This window comes from Cornus florida, unplaced genomic scaffold, assembly GCF_030987335.1.
Source record: "Cornus florida cultivar Cherokee Brave unplaced genomic scaffold, ASM3098733v1 CherokeeBrave_3.0.0_Hap2_Chr06, whole genome shotgun sequence".
Taxonomy (NCBI): Eukaryota; Viridiplantae; Streptophyta; class Magnoliopsida; order Cornales; family Cornaceae; genus Cornus; species Cornus florida.
The window spans coordinates 8,919,690-8,940,711 of NW_026775576.1; the positions used below are offsets into that span (position 1 = coordinate 8,919,690).

Genomic DNA, 21,022 nt, shown 5'->3' on the forward strand with positions numbered 1-21,022 from the left:
CTAATATAATATGGTAACACATATTAATTTCAAGCTAGTTAAGGCTATGTGAATTAATCTTTCACCTAAGATAAATATTAAATAAAATCTTTAATACTTATTAAAATGTTCCAATTTTAATACACGACAATGAGCATATCAAGGGGCAATATAAAATCATGCTACATGTTTAAACCAAGTCATGAGCAACCGGAAAAATTAGATCCCGTACAAGAAAAATAAATAATAAAATCTCTAGATTTTATATTTAATCATGCAAACAAGTAGTATAAGCATCACAAGCATTCTATATAACAAGAATTTAAACCTAGAACATCTCCTACCTCAATTTGAGATGAAAATCCCAAAGGCCCACCAAAATAAAAGTGCTCCGAATTCGACGATACCGAGAGGTTTTGTCGGGGACAACACCGTGAACAAGAATCCGCAAGAAGTCCCATAAAAATCTCAACTTGACTCCAAACCCGAACTCAAAAAATCGTCGAAAATGGATTCTAATAAGGGCAAAAGGTATAGCACGTCGAGGGAAGCAATAAATGCTAAAGCCGAAGGATTTCTACCAAGGAAAAGTGGACCAAAGGAAGAGAGAGAAAGTGGCAACCATGGCTGCTAGGAAATCCGGCCAAGAGAGGTGGGGAAGATGACCAAAATATGATTTTTCACTTTAGGGCATCCTATTTATAGTAAGTCTCAAAAACTGCCCCGAAAGGGCCCCGCCGGGTCCAAAAAAGTGGATTTTGAGCAAACGCGCTCAAACGGCAAAACTCCGTAAACAAAAAAGATTCAAAATGAGAAAATATAAATAATGGAAGAAACAAAGTTGAAAACCGAGTCCTGAGCAGAAAGTTATGCCCCGAACAAGTTCGGCGGCAATCGGGTCCAGAAACTCTGAAACTGGAGAAAAATGACCAGAAGGATTAATTCTATGAATTTATGAGTCAACGAAAAGTGAAAATGAATCCCGCACAAGAATCCAGGCTCCAGACGAGACATTTTGCAATAACTTTCATTAATTGCACAATGATCCCTACAAAAAGGGTTAACTGCAAAACTGCCCCAGAATGAAAATATCTTCCAAAAGATATTTTCTTAGATACCCACTGAAATAAAATATCTTCAAAAGATATTTATGAAAAATACCCCAATAAATGAAAAAGATTCTGAAGAATTGTGCATCTATGTCCCTGTGGACTCCGAGAGCAACCAGAGTACTTTTTTGCAAAAGTGAAGATACGTATTTCGAGGAAACCACTCAAGATGAAGGCACGTGAAGTCAAAAACCAACTCCGAGCACGAGAAGTGAGGTTGTGCCAAAAACTAACAAACGGAGATAAGACATAATAGGGAAAAGGACGAAATAGCGCATAATACCGAAAAACGAAAAATGTGAAAATGACTCGGTCCTCAAAGGAAGTTGTCAATCCACGGAAAAGAGTCTCAAGAACCAATTCTGAGCACTCGAGATGACACTAAGCGACACGAAGCAGAGCTCAGAAAAGAAAATTAAACGAAAAAAATTTATTCGTAAAATTTCAGGAAAAAGGAAAGGAAGGCAAATGACTGGGTCGTTACACCATTAGATTATATGTCAGCACATGAGTGGCGGACTTTACTTGTCACAAACATTGCAAGTATATATATATATATATATATATATATATATATATATATATATATTAAAAATTAAAGAGTTATATGCTTGTTAGTTTTCAAAATTGTTTTCTTCAAGTTTATATAGATAGAAGGTCTGTTTTTAATAAATATCTTTTGTAGTTCTTCTCAAAACAAATTTTTATTTTTTGAATTATTGAAAATTAATTTTAAAATATTCCATCAAACTGGTCATATTATCTTCAGCATACTTTTTTTTTTCCTTTGACTTCTCAATGTAACTTCACCGTATTTATTTAAAAATTTCATATACTTTAGCAAAGTCTGTAGGCTGTATATGTAACCTAGTAGGAAAAAACCCAAATTCCTGTTCACATATTCCCCACTTCGAAACTTTAGAACTGCTCAATTTAAATCAAATTGGTGCAGGCTTTAACTTTTTAATAGATATGGTTAATGACTGGAATAACAAGTTCCAGAGCACTCTTGATTCATCAAACGCTCAATTAGAGACATCTATTGATGATCTACAACAAGGAATGGTTTTTTTGAATGAAAAATTGGATATATTAACCCTACTTATCCAAAACACTGACAATCAGGATATGAAAGTTTAGATAAATCAAATGATTCTCGATTTAGAAAAATTAAAGAAATCAAAATTATCTGATCTTTATCCTCCTGATCCACCAGATCCTCCAACAACAAAAGTAGACAACCAATTTACTTCTCAAACCATAATAAAGGTAAAAAACCTTTACTATGCAACAGAAGATATTCTTATAATTCATGATAAACCATCAAAGAATTACAACAGAAAGGAATATAACAACATCGTCGACTTCTTAGATTGTCTAAAACAGATGTATGTTAATCCCAAATTATCTATTGATGAAAGTAACCACATCATCAATCAGATCTGAGAGACTTCTCTACAAAATGAAGATCTCCTTACTCACTTCGGATATCAATCTGACAGTGACAGTGAATCAGAAGAACAAATCAATGTTCTTACTGACCAATCTGACTCTGAAGAATTTAACGATTCTAAAGAATCAGAATCTGTTGATGAAAAAATTCAAGCTGAACCACAGCCAGAATCATCCTCTCGCAACTGACAAAAAAGAATATCGGATACTGTTCTTGATGAATCATTTTACAGTGATTTTCCTTTGACAAAAAAAATCCTTCTTGCCGAAGAAACACCTGAAACAATCGACGCTAAAGAAAAAGCTATACCTTTTTTGTCCCAAATAGGACCCTCCGTAAATGATCCAACACCATCTTTTACTTTGAAAACTGACCTTAATAAGTACCCTGTTACGCAAAATGGTACTTATCTTGATCTTACTCATGTACCATTCAAAGATCAACTAAAAGTGATTGATGAATGGGCACAATCAGTTTCCATTCTAATCAACAACTACAAAGCCTTTTGGGGAAAAGAAAAATTCCTTGATTATTTTGCTACAACCCTCCAAGGTGACACTTTAGGATGGCTACGTTAATGGGATCAATCCCCCAAAGGCAAAGAGCAGAAAGGAAATCTTTTAAACAATTTCCTTAATGTCGACGGTATTCTTCGCGAATTCGTTAAAATCCTTACAGAAGAACTCTACAGTCCTATAAAAGATGTTCTCATAAATCAAACTCGCGGAGCAAAAATCTACAGCAAGTTTGATTGTAGAGCAGGATTTTGGCAAGTAAAATTAAGGAAAAAGTCCAAGCCATTAACTGCTTTTAGCACACCACGAGGTCATTATCAGTGGACCGTAATGCCATTCGGTCTCAATACTGCACCTCAAATATATTAACGATGGATGAATAAGATCTTTAATGACCTTAAAGATTTTGTCGTTGTTTACATCGACGATATTTTGGTTTTCTCTAAAACCAGGGAAGAACACAGAAAACATCTTCAACTTCTCTATGAAAAACTTAAAAAGCATAGCATTATTTTATCACCAAACAAGATAGAAGTTGAAAAAGAAACTATTGATTTCTTAGGTGTTGTTTTAGCCCAAAAAGGAATAAAACTCTAGGATCACATCATTATCAAGATTCGTGATTTTCCAGATGACATTCAAGATAAAAAGCAACTTCAAAGTTTTCTCGGTATCTTGAATTATGGTCGTATTTTTATTAAAGGTCTGTCCCAAAAGGAAATTCCTTTAATAAAGAAACTCCAAAAAGATAAAGTCTTTTGCACCTAAAGCGCAAAGCAAATACAGTCAGCATCTATCTTCTATTTGAGAGATGCTGACTGTATTTGCTTTGCGCTTTAGGTGCAAAAGACTTTTGATTGCCAACTCAAAAGGTTTAATTTTGTCAACAAGCTGAGATGAATTCAATAATGAATGATGATCGAATTCACTATCTTCGGTGATTTTGAGAAACCAAATTTGGTAAGGCTGGAAAATTTTTGTTTTTTCTCGCTAACCAAGAGAGCTAGAAATCCAGAATGTCATATTGCGAATGAATTTCCAATGAGCTGTAGTTTTGTTAATCATGGTATTGATCATTGCTGGGAAAGTATTCCATGACGTACAATCATGAGAAGAGAATGTAATTTTGTTAATTACACCCCAGTTGACAGGTTCTATTGACCATTCAAATCCAGGAACAATGAAAAGTGTGAGTTTCGGGAACTGTTGATTATAAATCATGTTGAAATGGTTTATATCTTCATGATTATCAAGATAGAAAGAGGTGATTGTTTTAAAATGATCATCGGTTTTAGAGATGATAATTTTAAACAATTTGAAGGGAAAAATATGTCTAGCTTCTTCAAGAAGACACATTCTATTAATTTTTGCGAAAGTATTTTTTGGAAAATCATTTTCACCAACTAACTGGGCAAGCTTTAAAAAATAATTTATGTGAGTTAAAGAAAAGTCTTTTTCCTAGTCAATTGTTAAACATATTTGGACGCAAAGCTTTTTAAGCTCTTCGGTCAAAGCTGTTTGTTCAACAATGAGAGAAGTAAGAGCATTTAGGTGTTGCCTGAATTTCTTATTGTAGTCTAACTGATGCATTTTCCATACACCATTTATTTCATCATAGATGTTCATTGGAAGTCCAGGATTGTAAAAGTCTTTTACTTTTACAGCTTCCTGTCTTTTTACAAAATTAGCAGAAACATGTTGTGAAGCTTTACCCACGTTATAGAATACTTGTTGAGCTTCTATAAGAGTGTCGTAAGCTTTGAAGCATGACCCATGAAATCCTTTTAACTGGGCATGACAATCATTCCATTGGGCATAGATTCCTGGTTGGAATCCTGCAAAGACTACATACCATTATTGTGATGGTTGTGTTTGAACAGGTTGTTTAACTGTTTTTTTAGCGATTGTGGTCCATCCATCTTTCTGAGGTTTTTTTTCTCGGTCATTCATCTATGAAAGTAGAAATACTGTTACATTTTCCTATATAATTTCTACTGAGAAAATCTGCAAGAAAATTGTTTGTGCCTTTAATATGTTCTATAGCAAAAGAATATTGGGCAATAACATTATACCATTTGAGACGTCTTCCTTCTAAGCAATTCTTTTTATTGATAAGAAAGTCTTTTACTGCTTGGTTATTAGTGCGAATAATAAAATCTTCTGGTGCAAGATAAATTTGAAATCTTTTTATTGCTAATTTAATAGCCAGAAGTTCTTTTTCATAAATAATATAATTTTGCTCATTTAGTTTAAATTTGCCAGAATTGTAGCCATAAATCAATTCTTCTTTTTGAAGCTTTGTTGGGATAGGAGCTTTTCGGGCTCTTATCTGGTGATTTGTGAAAACTGCTTCATTCTATTTTTCTTGTGGAATGGCTTTTAAAACACATCCCCAACATAAATTTGAAGCATCAATTTCAAGAATAAGTTTATCCCCTATTTGAGGAAAATAAACTTCAGGGATATTCACAAGATCTTGTTTGATCTGTTGAACAATGCGTTTGTCATCATCAGTCCATTTAAAAACTTTATCTTTTTGAAGTTTCTTTATTAAAGGAATTTCTTTATGAGATAAATTTTTAATAAAAGTGCGACCATAATTCAAGATACCAAGGAAGCTTTGAAGTTGCTTTTTATCTTGAATATTTTGGTATATTTGAGGTGCAGTATTCAGACTGAATGGCATTACGATCCACTGATAATGACCTCATGGTGTGCTGAAAGCAGTTAATGGCTTGGACTTTTTCCTTAATTTTAATTGCCAAAATCCTGCTTTACAATTAAACTTGCTGTAGATTTTTGTTCCGCGAGTTTGATTTATGAGAACTTCTTTTCTAGGAATGAAGTAACCATCGAAAATTAGATGTTCGTTAAGTCGCTTATAGTTGATTACCATACGGGCTTTTCCTCGTTTGACTTCACTATGGTTTCTTACCATAAAAGTGGGGCTACTATGAGGACTTTTAGTTTGTTCAATAAGGTTCTTTTCAAGAAGTTCTTGAAGCTAATCATCAAACTCATCTATATCTTTTTTGAGATATATCATGGGATTTACTCTGATGATAACATTAGGGTTTTTTAGTTGCAATCTAAAAAAACGAGGGCTTCATTTCCATAGATTGAAAGGATTTCAGAAAAGTTTTGTCTTAAAATAGAATATAACCAGTGTGTATCATGTAAGACAAAAACATCACTTCCTCGTTTTGGCGGTGAGAAATTATTATCACATACAGTAGCTAGATTTTCCTAGATAGGGATAACAACTACTATATTATCTTTTGCTGTTATAAAAATTGTTTTTTCTTCTAAATGCAAAGGTAAATAGGTGTAAATAAAATTACATCCTAAAATAAAATCTCTATGCATAAATGGAAAGCAGAGTAATTTTGGAATGATAAATTTTTTATCCTTAAGCCAAATAGCAATGTCTTTTGCTTTAAATTGAATGACTGTATGCGGTGCTTCCGCATCTATTCCTTGAACACCTATAGGTTGTTTCATTTGGCGCCATTTTTCTGTTGGTATGGTGTTGTATCTGCAGCAGCCAGTTGTAGCTCCAGTATCAATGAGAACACAAAGACTATAGGGTTTATAACCTTTGAAATTAAGAATTCCGTTTACGTATCTATATTTTCTCTTTTTCCCTTGTGAATGAGCGAGGAGAATTTCATCGCTTCCATGGTTGAAATGGAAAAACTTTACAGCTTTAACCGAGTGATTATTTGATCCTGGAAGGATTGGTGCTCCTATAGGATACTTTCCTTTTTCGGCTTCGGTAAACCTTTGTCTCGGAGGTAAATCCGAAAGCTGGATATTAGACAGTCGAGGAGGGATTAGTTTATCCCAGCCGGTAGGTTCACGAACATGTCGTGCTAAGGCAGACCTTTGAAGAGGGGTTTTCTCTGTATTTGTGATATAGAGATGAGGTCCTGAGGCTTGAATAGTGGTTATCGTTGGTTTACATAGTTGCACTTCCTTTTTGGGGTTTAGGTCTTTGAATAACCAATTTCTTGGAATTTCAAGATCAATAATTTGGGTTCAACTATTGAATCAAAAGGTTGAGGTTCAAAAAGGGTGACTAATTTTGAGTCAACCGGAAGAGTAGAAGTTTCAGGTTCTTTGGTTAGTTCGTAAATAACTTTCCATTGAATTCCTAAACTTGGAGAGTTGGAATCAATTTGAAGATTCAAAAGTTTAATTTTGACCTTCAAAACTTTTTCAATATTTGGGTCATCAATAGACACAAAATAAGTTGGTGTGAGTTTGAACCAAATAACATTATTGACTAAATTAGATTGAACGCCTCCGATTAAAGCGTCAACCGGATTGTGAAGTCTATTGTCCAGGGCTAGAACAACAATGGGTTGGTCAGTTCCTTTACGAAATAAGGAAGTAATTTTTATTTGGACCATTCCTAAATGGATATATCGTGCCTGAGGAAATTGCTTTTGCCATCGATCAACTTTATCTTTGCTAAAGATATTGAACTCAGGCATTCCATTGGTTGATTTGTAATCAACTGTGGTATTTCCACTGAATTGGTCCAGAATTCATCTGGAAAAAAATGAGAATTTAGAAGTCTTGTACATTTCTTCTTTCTTCAACTTTTGAAGTTTAGCGAACTGAATGAGTTGTTCGTTCATAAACTGGACTTCTTCACCAATAACACTACTTAATTTAATATTAGATGATGATTCTTCTTCAGGGGGTGAAGTAAAGTTGAGCATATAAATTTCCTCGTCGCTGTCAGATTCTGATTCGGAGAGACTAGATATCTCATAAAGAATACTGCTGTCGAAATCAGACAGGTCGTGACCATAGATGACTTGTAAATCTTTGATTTCGATTCGCTTAATCATCTTTAAGATACCTTTACCCTTGTTTGGGCAATTAGGGGTGATGTGGCCTTCTTCATTACAGTTATAGCATTTACAGCTTTTTGTTGCAGCTGTTGCTTTATCTTTGTTCTTTCTTTTGCCTTTGCCACCTTTGCCAGCTCCAGTGGCTTTGGTCTTTATGCGTTTAACATACTTTTTCTTCTTTTGAACAGGTTTTTTGCCTGGCGTCCATTTTCGCCACGTGAATCATTTTTTATGATAAATGCGTGTCAGATAGGACTTTCCAGATGGGGAACAACCTATTTTCCAGGTTTCTTTTAGAATCTTATCGCATCATCGTCTTCTGGCAGGGGTGTTGCTAATTTGATTCTTGACCTATTTTTTCGCTTTGACTTCTAAACATTTATCGTTTATGAGTCGGTAAAGAAAGTTTACTCGTAAAGCAAGGCTGTCGGTTTTGTTGATTCATTTTAAAAAAATCGGGATAACCTTTTGTGGCGAGTTCATCCCAATGACTTGGAAGTTTATTGAAAAACTAGGGTAAAGTGATTAAATTCAAAGTATAAAATGAAATTGTTCGGATGTGTGATGTTTTTGTGTATAGTTGAATTAAGGTCAAATTGTTGAGACTTACGCAATGCCTTCATTGTGGTCGGGCTACCCTGCCTACACGCGGTCGGGTCTAGACGCCCTTTGTGCCGGTCGTTTAGCGTGGCACTGGATTAAGGATTGGGTTTGACTCTAATACCAACTGTAATGGGTGGACGCTTGCCCATTTATCTAAAAGCTTAAACTGTTTAATAGTATTGCATACTTACCCATTTATACACACTTCAACCATCATCCAAATTTGATGTGGGACAAGTCCCACTTATAATATTTATCTATGTGTATATATATTCATGTACACACATGAGATAGGATCTGTCCCAATTTGTAAAGCCCACCGCAAAACCGTATCTTTTTCTTTTTTTCTTTTTTTGACCAAATTAATAAGGAGGCTATTCATGAAATTTCTACATACTTAATAAATTGCTACTTTATCCCAATTTTTTTATTTTTATTTTTCTAACTTATCATTACAATCAAGCTAGGTCTCCCTGTATATAATTTTATTTCGGTCTTATATTTCGTGAGTTTATCAGTTAGGAGTTGTGATAATAATACGAGTAAATGGAATATATCAAGCGAACACTTTTGTAACCTAGCAATTAGGTTGCTCTCCGTTACTTAAGAGTCTTCACATCTTTAACTTTTAATCTATATCTTCTAATATAACATTCTTATCCTGAAAAAATAAAAAATAAAAATATGTCAAAACACATAATTTAACAGCCTACCTTCAACAAAGTCATATTCTTTTGCCTTATTGTGTTATGTTTCAGTGTTAGCAATTACGACATCGGTATAAAATAATGCTACGTTTGGTGTGTAGGAATGGAATGCAAGTGGGAATGGAATGGAATGATCATTCTCATTCTATTATTTGGTTGTAAATATGAAATGTGTAGGAATGGAATGATAATAACCATTCTAGTATTTGGTTGGACCAATTTAAAATTTAGGATGGAATGAATTTTAAATTGAATTCTCTAAAATATCCTTCTTAGTAACAAATAAATTAAATTAACAAAATGACATTCTCTAAAAAAAATTTAAAAATAAATGGTGGCAGTGGCGGTGGTGGTGGAGGAAAACGATGGTGGTGTAGGTGGTGGTGTTTGAAGGCAGCGACGGTGGCAATGGTGGAAGGTGGTGGTAGTGACGGTGGCAGTAGTGTGGTTGTGGTGGTGGCGATGGAAGGAGATAGTGGTGTAGGTAATGGTGGTGGAAGCCAATGTAAGTAACTGTGGCGGTAGTGGTGGAAGGTAGTGGAGGTGGCGGTGGTGGAAGGCGGCGGTGGAAGGTGGTGGTGGAAGGCGGTGGCAGTAACAGTGGTGGTGGAGGAAAGTGATGGGGGTGGTGGTGGTGGAAGGTGATGGCGGTGGTAATGGTGGTGGCAGAAGGAGGTGGTGGAAGATGGTGGTGGTGGTGAAAGCATTGGTGAAAGTGTTGGTTCTAAGGTTCTCTAAGTCCTATTTGCCTGTGTAATGTCAAAAGCTTTGGTTTTGTGTGCTTTAGTGCATATCCTATATGTCTTGTGGTTTAACATATATCACTTGGGCAGCATTGACATTTATAGTGGCTTACCTTGCTAAGAAATTCAGAAAATTCAGGTTTAAAAGGAAATCTCAGTTGCAGAATCTAACATGCTATGGGTGTGGCAAGCCTGGTCATATTGTATCCAAGTGTCCTAACCCTAAAGGGCAAACTCAAAGAAAGTTTGAAGGACTTAACAACAAAGGAAGGTTTAGAAGAAAAACCTTACTCTCAGACTGGAAAACAGCCATTGAAGAAGAAGAGAAACCTAAAGAAGATCAAGAAGATAAATGTTTATTCATGGCTATTCTAGAACCATCAAAAGATTCTGTTGAAACTGAAGAAGATACTGACACAGAGATTGAGGAAATTCTGGAAGAATGTGAAAGACTTGCTGTGAAGTACAATTAACAAAAATCTCAGATCAAAAAGCTAAATTCAGAACTATTAAGGTCTAGACAAATTCTCAACAAATACTTAAAACTCAAATTGTCAACTATGTGTTCAATTTCCCTTATTTTCATAAGCATACTCAAGGTTCAAAGAAACTCTCAGTGGTCTACTAAAAGATGCAAGGAAGAACTGTCTACCATACTTGAGGAGAGATCTCTAAAAATGGCTGAAATTTGGAAACAATCTACTAAGCAAATTGGGAAGACTGGAATTGGATATGTATGTGATTCAGCTGCTAAGATTAGTCAGAAACACTCAACATTTGTGAAGGCCACAACTGGAGAAGTATATGCAAGATATCCCATTATGAAACCTCTGAGATCAAGGTTTGATATTTTTGACACCATTCAATATCCTTTGAGTTTCAATCAGAGAGACTTTGTTACATCAGTTGCAAGGAACTTCAAGATTACTAAGATGTATATGAAGAAGTCAGACCTAACTCAAGGAGTGAAAGTTAAAGACAAAGGGTTAGTGGTGAAATCTAAGATGATATGGATCCCCAAGAAGCTGAACTCTATAAGTCTTCTTGTGTATATAGCTTTTAAAGCCTGTAATACTCAGGACAAATGGTATGTTGACAGTGGCTGTTCGAGACACATGACAGGTGATGGCTCCAAATTTAACTCCTTACAGTAGTTTGATGGTGGAAATGTTATATTTGGAGACAATCAAAGAGCTAAGATTGTTGGAATTGGCACTGTGAGTAAGTCTAAAGAGTTGCCAGAGATTCAAGAAGTTCTATTGGTTGAAGGGCTCAAATATAATCTCCTAAGCGTAAGTGAATTGTGTGATAGTGGGAAGGAAGTCTGTTTTAACAAAGAAAGATGCAATGTGATTGATTTGGAATCAAAACAAGTTCTGTTCTCAACTAGTAGATCTTCAAGAAATGTCTACACAGTCACTGAAGAAAGTTAGGTCACCCCATGTAATTTAACAACCTGTGATGAAGCTAAGTTGTGGCACAAGAGGTTAGGTCATCTTCATTCAAGGAACATGTCCAAGATATTGAAGCTGAAAGCTGTTAAAGGTCTACCTGACATTTGTTTTAAAGATGATCATCTTTGTAAAGCATGGCAATAAGGAAAACAAACTAAAGTTTCTTTCCATTCCAAGGAAATCAACTCCTCTAAGGCACTTAACCTGATATATATGGATCTTTGTGGACCTACCAGAACCACAAGTATTGGTGGTAATAAGTATTTTATGCTACTCATTGATGACTTCAGCAGAATGGTGTGGGTTTACTTCCTGAAAGAAAATTATGAGGCTATTACACACTTTATTAAGTTTGTCAACCTTGTTGAAAATGAAAGGAGCTGCACTGTAAAGAAACTCAGGTCTGATTTTGGTTCTGAGTTCACCATGAAAGAATTTGAGCACTACTGTGATGACAAGGGAATCAAAAAGGAATTCTCAGCTGTTGCTATACCTTAACAGAATGGAGTTGTGGAGAGAAAGAACAGAACAGTTCAAGAGATGGGAAGAACAATATTGCGTGAAAAAGGTTTGGCTAAAGGATTTTGGGCTGAAACTGTAAGTACTGCTGTGTGCATCATCAATAGGGTTCTTCTTAGACCAAATTCAACTAAAACACCCTTTGAATTATGGTATGGAAGACCTGCAGCAGTACACTATTTCAGAATATTTGGCAGCAAGTGTTATATACTTAATCACATTGACAATTTGGGGAAGTTTGATTCAAAATCTAATAAAGGTATATTTCTGGGGTATTCTACAAAAAGTAAGGCTTATAGATGCTACAACCTTAGATCTTCGAAGGTGGTTGAGTCAATCCATGTAAAATTTGATGAAAATCCTCAAGTGATTCTGATTGAAGACAACAATAATATAATTAGTTCAAATGAAGTCAGCTCTTCTGTGACTGAACTTGAGAATTCAAAAGAAACTACTTACCCAGTGCTGCAGAAGCAGGTTCAAGCTGTAAACATTATTGGTTCATCTCAAGCTGGAGTTCAAACAAGGAATAGGAAGAAGTTAACTGAGTTAGAAGCTGAAGATAACAAAGAATATAGCCACTTTGCAATGTTGTCATCTATTGAACCTAAATCTTACTGTAAAGCTAAGAAGATTGACGATTGGGTTGTAGCCATGCAAGAAGAGCTGGATTAAATTAACAAAAATGATACTTGGACACTGGTACCTAGACCTGCAAACAAAAATGTTATTGGCTCTAAATGGATTTACAGAAATAAGATGAATGAAAAAGGATTTGTGATCAGGAATAAAGCAAGAGTGTGTAAAGGCTATTCACAACAAGCTGGAATTGACTATGATAAAACTTTTGCTCTTATGGCTAGAATGGAGTCCATAAGAATGCTGCTGTCCTTTGCATGTCACAAACAAGTCAAGGTGTACCAAATGGATGTCAAATCTGCTTTTCTAAATGGAGACCTAAGTGAGGAAGTTTATCTAGAGCAACCTGAAGGTTTTGAAGATTCTGAATATCCCTCTCATGTATTCAAATTAAGCAAAGCCTTGTATGGTCTTAAGCAAGCTCCCAGGGCCTGGTATGAAAAGTTACATCAATTCTTAATTGAACAAGGCTTTCATAGAGGCAAAGTTGACAGCACTCTGTATGTCAAGATTCATCAAGACCAGTTTCTAATTCTTCAAATCTATGTAGATGACATCATTTTTTGTGGTTCCAACACTTCATTAGCATCAGAGTTTGCCAATCTCATGAAAACAAGGTTTGAAATGTCACTCTTGGGTACTCTCAGGTATTGCTTAGGACTTCAAATTGCTCAAACATCCAAAGGAATTTTTATTTCACAACAGAAATTTGCCTCAGAATTACTCAAGAAGTTCAACATGAATGATAGCAAGCCTGTTTCAACACCATTGTGTCCAAATACTAAACTGTCACTTGATTGTACCTCAAAAGCAGTTCCATCCACACTTTATAGATCTATCATTGGTAGCCTACTCTATCTCACAGCTTCTAGATCTGATATCACGTACTCAGTAGGATTGGTAGCCAGATTTCAAAGTAATCCCAAAATGTCTCATCTCCAGGCTGCCAAACGCATTCTCAGATATGTTAAGGGCACAATCTCTTATGGTCTACATTACATTTTTTTCTCCAACAATGACTATAGTTGCATTTTCAGATGCTGATTGGGGTGGATCCTTACCTGACAGAAAGAGCACTTCTGGCTGCTGTTACATTCGTGGCTCTAATGTAGTCTCTTGGCTTAGCAAAAAACAAGACACAGTCTCTCTCTCCACTTCAGAAGCTGAGTATATTGCTGCCTCTCAAGCTGGTTTTTAATTACTTTGGATGCAGTCTACTCTGACAGATCTTGGCCTTCAATTCTCTATGCCTCCCAAGCTTTTTTATGACAATCAAAGTGCTATTGCCATCTGTAAAAATCCCACATTGCATTGGAAAAGCAAGCATATAGATATCAGGTATCATTTTCTTAGAGACAAGATTCAAAAAGGGCTTCTTGATATTACTTATCTACCAACAGAAGATCAAATTGCAGACATCATGACTAAGCCTCTTCTTCCTTACAGATTTTCAACCCTTCGAGATCTTCTAAGGGTTGTTCCCCCACCTCTTTGACCTTACTATTGTTGGTCCTACTCCCTTTTGACCTTCAATGTCAAAAAGGGGGAGAAAAGGACTGAAATAAGGATAGTGTCACATGCTATTCTTATCATTTGATGAGTGTTGGGTTGTTTTCCTTCTATTAGCTGGATCACTATACTTGAGGCCTTATTTCATATCAAAGCTTTTGTTATTAAAGGCAAAAGGGGGAGATTGTTGGTCCTAAGGTTCTCCAAGTTCTATTTGCCTATGTAATGTCAAAAGCTTTGGTTTTGTGTGCTTTAGTGCATATCCTATCTGTATTGTGGTTTAACATATATCACTTGGGCAGCACTGACATTTATATTGCAGTGACAGTTTTTTTACATTGGCATGATTTAATTTATCACAGCTGGTACACTTGATTCAGCTAAATTGAATGGTTTCAGTCAAGATCAGTATACAAGGAACTTGTCACAGGTGCTTTCAGGGGTACTTTTGTATTTTCCCTGATGTATTCTATGGATACTCGTATGGCTGGATAGCTGCATTGCACTGAATTGCTGTGGTGAGCCTACGTTGTGTCTAATACAGCCTCAGCAACAGGATTTTGCTGAATATAATTTACAGTTGGTATAAGGCTTGTTTGTATAACTTTTCAAGTATTTTCAGGAGTGTGACACGTGGCTGTGGTCCAGGTATATATATTGTCCTCCAATGGTGTTGCAGATCTTAGTGGCTAAGTAAAGATAAATATCAATGTGTCCTCACTTGTATGAACTGTTCTTACTGATGCATGAGGTGTCACTATTTGGTGAGATATCAAGGGCAACATTGTCTTTTCATTAAGGGAATGTCAGAATTGTTCTTATGCAATCATTGGTTGAAAGGTGACAGCATTGAATTAAGAGAGGTGCAGTCAAGCATTTACACTGAAATATATATATGCTGCTATAGGTGTCTTTTAGGGTTAATGGCCTTTCATAGAGACTAAAAGCAAGCTGCAGAAGAGAACTCTCGAGCTCCTTTTCATTAAACAAAGTTTTTCTGTGATTTATAATGATGATTTATGCTAGAAAAACCCACTGACTCAAGCCTTATGTGTGATCAATGTGTTGGGATGCTGCTGCTGTCCAAATTGCTGTAGAAAGGGCTGGATTGAGTAGTGAATCTGAGTTCCAAGCTACTGTGGTCATTTCTGAGGGTTGTCACAGATATAACTATGCTATTTACACTTGCTCAGTAGTTTGCTTTGAACATAAACATGCTGAAATGGATTTTGAGCTCTTAGATCAGTAGATAAGCCTACTTTTCTGCATATATTGTGATTCAAGTGCAAAATGATTATGTCTAGCTATTCTATGGATTATCTATGTGCTAGCAAGTCTAGTTTGATGAATCAAAGCTGTTGAACTTGGCTGTGGTTCAAAACATTGACAGATTGTGATTGTAACCTTGCAAAACCTCTCAAACTATGTTGAGCTGTGTTTATTCAAGAACTGTGGTAGTACATTGATATATACTCATGCTATACTAAATTGCTTAAGGATGTTAACATGAGTACTGCAGTGAATTAAGACTGTGGAAGCTACTGATGAACTAATCTCGATGGAAAATTCCAATTTTACCCCTCATACTCTAGCTGCAGCAGTTTAGTGATTTTGAGGCAGTAACTTGGTATTTTGTGTTGTTCAAGCTGTTTAAATTGTAGAAGGAATTTGATTATCCTGTTTATCACTCGTAATGATGTATATGGTGAGCTATATGAGCTTTGTTGGTCCAAGCAAGGGTGCTTAGGACAGGGGGAGTGTGTGTGTGCATTGAAATCAGCTAGTGTGTGTATTGGTTGTGAAAACTAGTGTCCATTCTTGTGCTTGGGTGTGTGCAGAGGGTGAGACAGCTGAGTGTGTAACAAGGTATTTACAACTAGTAGTGATCTTCATTGGCTATGGCCAAGAACCAAGGTTTTCCCTAGTTAAAAGGGTTTCCTTGTAAATCCTGTTTTAAGTACTTATTGCTTGCTTGCTGAATTATCTTATTGATTCTATTGGGAAGAGATTAACCAATTCACCCCCCCTCTTGGTTCATCAGAAAGGCAGTAGTGGAAGGTGGTAGTAGTGGTGAAAGACGGTGGCGGTAATGGTGATGGTGGAAGGTGGTGGTGGAAGGCGGTGGTGGTGGTGGAAGGCGGTGATGACAGTGATGGTGGAAGGTGGTGGCGGTAGTGGTGGTGGTGGGAAGTGGTGGTGGTGGTGAAAGGCAATGGTGGTGGTGGTAGCGGCAATGGAAGGCGGTGGCGGTAGCGGCAATGGAAGGCGGTGGCGGTGGCGGTGGTGGTGGAAGGCAATGGCAATGGAAGGTGGTGGTGGTGGTGAAAGCGGTGGTGGAAGGTGGTAGTGGCGGTGAAAGGCAGTGGCAGTGGTGGTGAAAGGTGGTAGTGGTGGTGAAAGGTGGTGGCAGTGGTGGTGGAAGGTGGTGGCGGTGGCGGAGGTGAAAGACGGTGGTGGCAGTGGTGGTGACAGAAGTGAAAGGCGATGGCAGCGGTGGTGGTGGCAGTGGAAGGCGGTAGTGGTGGTGGTGGAAAGTGGTGGCGGTGGTGAAAGGCAATGGTAGTAGTGGTGGTGGAAGGTGGTGGCGGTAGTGGTGTTGAAAGGCAGTGGCGGTACGTGGTGGTGATGGAAAGTGGTGGGCGATGGCGAAAGTCAGTGCCGGTGATGGTGAAAGGTGGAGATGGTCGTGGTGGAAGGCAGTGGTGATTTTTTGGACTTAGAACATGAGGGTTTTTTGGGAAATTTATTTTTTTAAAAAAATTACTTGGGACATAGGTTTAGTTGTGGAATGGATTTTCATTTTCAGGAAAGGATTTTTATTCCAATGGAATGGCCATTCCCGCTTTAAATTGCATACCAAATAATGAAATGGTTGGAATGGGCATTCTATTCCATTCCATTCTTGCACACCAAACGTAGCATAAGAGTAATGATGGATAATGCGAAAGAGAAATCGCGAAAACTCTTCGAATCTGATTTGGCTAAGCCATGATAGAGTTAAAAAAAAGAATGAATACTCTATGACATGGTATAATTGAAAGGGAAAAAAAAAGGAAAGGCAATATATATATATATGGTGCTTCCTTTTTCCTCTCACTAACTGAAAACTAAAAACTTTCCATCTTCCCCGTTGCCAAAATTTCAAATCTCAATATATAATAGACTATAAATAATACTGTATTTGTTTTGTTAAAATGAGGAGTCGGAGAAGTTTTGCCTCTTAAAATGATTTCATATATTCAAAATAAAATTTAAAAGTATTTTTTTTTTCCTTGTATCCCACAATTTCACCTATGTTTTGACCATCCCGCCCTCTTAAAAAACATGAATTAGAGATTAGTCCTATTTATGTGAAAAAACTGAGGGGGCTTTAGTAAGAGATTGATCGACAAAAAGTTTTGGCATTTAAGTTAATTGTTCTTTTCTTTTGGGGCCAAAAAGTTAATTGTTTATTGACTGACTAACGGAAAATGTTAAAAATAGGACCAATTCCTAATTAGTTTTTAAAAAGGGTTGCATGTCGAAAGAGATGCAAAAAAAAAAAAAAAAAAAAAAAAAAAAAATTCAATTTAAAAGGAACGACAAAGTCCGCGAGAGAGGGTGTGTGTGTGTTTGACTCTGTGTTAATGGCGGAGATGAGCAGGGTGTGTGTGACAGGGGCTGGAGGGTACATAGCTTCGTGGCTGGTGAAGCTTCTTCTCTCCAAGAACTACACTGTTCATGGAACCGTCAGAGATCCAAGTAAACTGTCTCTTATCTCTAAGTTGTTCATCTTCATCGCGTTATTAAAATACAATCAATTCATTTTAATCTTTATTTCATTTCCTTTTTAGCAATTAAGTTTTCAATGAAGTTTTTTTTTTTTTTTTTTTTTTTTTTCACTTAGTTTATTGTGCGCTAAATGGATTATCAATCAAAGCATTAGGTTGCGACCTTGTAGTTTCTGGGTTTTTGCTCAAATTTGTTAATTTTTTCTGGGTTTTTCTTTTCTTAGTTATATGGGTTCTTTACATTTGTTCACATAATGAAGCCCAAATCGAAGAATCCAAGTATTGCTAATGCTATGCTCTTTCTCATATACAGAATTGTATAAGTGTACTTGTTTGATAATCAAAGGATAACAGTGTTTCGAAAATTGTATATGTATTTATGTACTACTACTACTAACTTTTTCTATTAATAAATCAAATTTTGTTCTCAAAAGGAGAGAAATTTTGGCTTTTTTCTTATATAGATTGTTAAGATTCCCCATATTTCTCTTAATTTGGAACCAAAATTTTCATAATGAGGTGCTTGATTCTACGTTTCTTGCCCATGCCAGGAGGATGGGTTTCATCAGAACTGCTAGTTATAGTCCGGTGAAATGATCTGTGGCCTAGCTTTTGCAATAAGAAATGCTACACCTACCGATTTTGACACAACCTATATAGTATAGACACTGAATTGGACATATATGTGTTTGCTCTAGTGTCTTATTACCTTGTGTATAGGGAACTAGAAAATGTGGTGACCGTATAATATAATGTATAATTTGTTACATCTTCTCCATGCTCATTCACTTATCTTGTTATTGTACCATTCCATCCCTCCCTTTAACCCACAACTATCTATATTTATATTTATATCTATACTACTATTAGCAGTCTATAACTTTTTCGTTCTTTATATACATTTTATTACCTTTATTTATTTATTCTTTTTGAAGAAAGTATTTCTAATATATATACGTATTAAAACAACCCAACTCTTTACTCTTGGCTAAGAGTTACGTTTCAAACCAAATATCTCTTGTACCAAGCACCTCTTCTACTTCAAATTGAATTATCTTGTAACAGTTGACATTGACAATTATATATTTAAATTAAATAACCTCTCTAAATAAATTAGAATTTATCTTTTCATTTTTTATAAAAAAATGACTGTTATCTTTGTTTCATTTTCGTTTTTCAAAAAAATGACAATTGTAACTAAAGCATCTTGGTATTTATTTTTCAGACAAATTTCAATTGTACTCTAACAAAATCTAACTTTACAAAATCTCTCGCTTTTTGTTTGAAAGTGGAAAGCCAACACATTATACTGTCTGAAAACTGCATTGACTTCCAATTGACTGGTACATGTAATACACCTTTTTAAATTTATTTAACTTCAATATTTCATGCATTGCTTCAACTTTCTTCAATACAGTTGAAGTTTAAACAGTACGATTTCTAATGTGATACCCTCTTTGACTGAAAACCTTTATGCTAGATTCCTTTTTTATTCATATATTTGATAAATTCTCATAAAACCTCTTCTTCCACTTTGGAAGGGAAAAATAATAATAATAACCACCATAACATATTTTATCCAACTGCAGCATGTTCACTGTGTTTTTTTGTTGCATAATGGACCCATCTGTGTTTCAATGTAATCTTTCCTCCTTTGTGCATAAATTACTGTATATGCATTCGTTTTCATCACCTTGGAAAGCGAGGGGAGAATGTAGTCCAAGTCACGATTAATGGTGTCGTTGACAATGACGATTACATATGTGTGCTTTGTTGTTTTTGTTGTTGTTGGTGCTTTGTTGTCTCTCTGTAACCCATGTCCTTACACAATCAACTAATGCTACGACTCTACTAATTCTAGGATTGTCCACAACAATTCAGAGTTGAATTAGTTGATTTAAAAAAAAAACATATTCAATTGTATTTCAAAAACGAGATAGAGATAGAGAGAGATGTGTCTTCTGCTTGTCCAAAAACTGGTACGGTTTCTTCTTCTTTGATGTGTTACAGTCTATACTTTAATAATTAATAATCTAGGGAAACTTAAAATTAATTAATTAATAAATCATTAACTGCGTAGTTTCTCGATTATTTATTTATTTATTAACAACAAGATTTCTCACGAAAATATGGGTTTAAGAATGGGACGTTCATACATATTTCCAACCATGATGGACTTTTTTCATAAAAAATTTACTGTCTAATCTAAATTATATGACACCTCCTATTCTCTTTACTACTATTCTTTTTCTTTATTTCTAATAGATTTATGTTACTATTACTTTTTTACGATATATACGTGCATATGTATTTCCTAATCTAATAATTAATAATATAAAATACTTTTTTTTATTTTTTATAGAGCGTCAACTGTAGGTAGCAATTTAATAGATGAACAACTGAAATCTTTTTTATCATTTGCATAAGCTTTAGCATTAAGGTTTCCGTATTGTGTTCTTTGTCGTTTTGTTTCTCCATGCTGCTTATGCTGTGCTGTTGCATATTATAAATTTACATGTTATTTTTTCCTTTATTTCTCATGGCATGCTTCTGCAATGTTGGTTACTGTCCTCTTAAATCCTCTCCATTTCTCTCATACACGTGCATTTCAGTTATCATCTATTTTTAAACGAAAATTCTGTTTAGGCTGATTTGGCCCAAATAGCAGGTCATTCTTGAAAGCCCACTTCTCACTCTCTAGGTGTATATTTTGTTTTGCTTTCATGCATAGACCATGTCAAAGTCCATTCAAATGTAGACCTGATTTCGATGTGCTACTTGCTATTCACTTGTCATTTTGTTCTCTGTATCGTTTAATTTGCTAATTATAAGAAGTGACTAACCCTTGTTAACTATTATTAAACATCACTTTGTTGTGTATTTGAATGCACTGAAAATTGTTTTCATAGTCCCCTAAATTTATCTTTTGCTATTTGAAGTATGAATTACATATTTTGTTTATGTGCTTTTGAAATTTTGAATAGAAAATATTTATTCCATTGCTTCTTTTCTCTTTATTTAATATATTTCTCATTGCCAAAAACATCAGGTGGAATATTGAAAACAATCTAAACAAAATGAATGAGAAGAATGCTTGTGTGGTTATGGTGTTAGGTATATAAGTAATCCTTTTTATAATTTCGTTTTCTCACTGGTCAAA

The 21,022-nt window shown here is 35.5% G+C and overlaps 1 protein-coding gene across 5 annotated transcripts in view; it reads left to right on the forward strand.

The window, feature by feature from the left end:
- The first annotated feature begins 17,620 nt into the window (after positions 1–17,620).
- The window catches only part of LOC132311088 (cinnamoyl-CoA reductase 1-like), a 30,749-nt gene continuing 27,347 nt past the window's right edge, over positions 17,621–21,022 (forward strand). The window contains exon 1 of one of the 5 annotated variants that reach the window (XR_009482832.1): positions 17,621–17,833. Coding sequence is in view for 4 of the 5 variants with exons in the window: in XM_059808814.1 (XP_059664797.1) it covers positions 17,719–17,833 (115 nt within the window). In the remaining variant the exon portion in view is untranslated. The remainder of the gene's footprint in view (positions 17,834–21,022) is intronic. The other 4 variants (XM_059808814.1, XM_059808813.1, XM_059808812.1 and 1 more) reach the window with 4 other exon arrangements.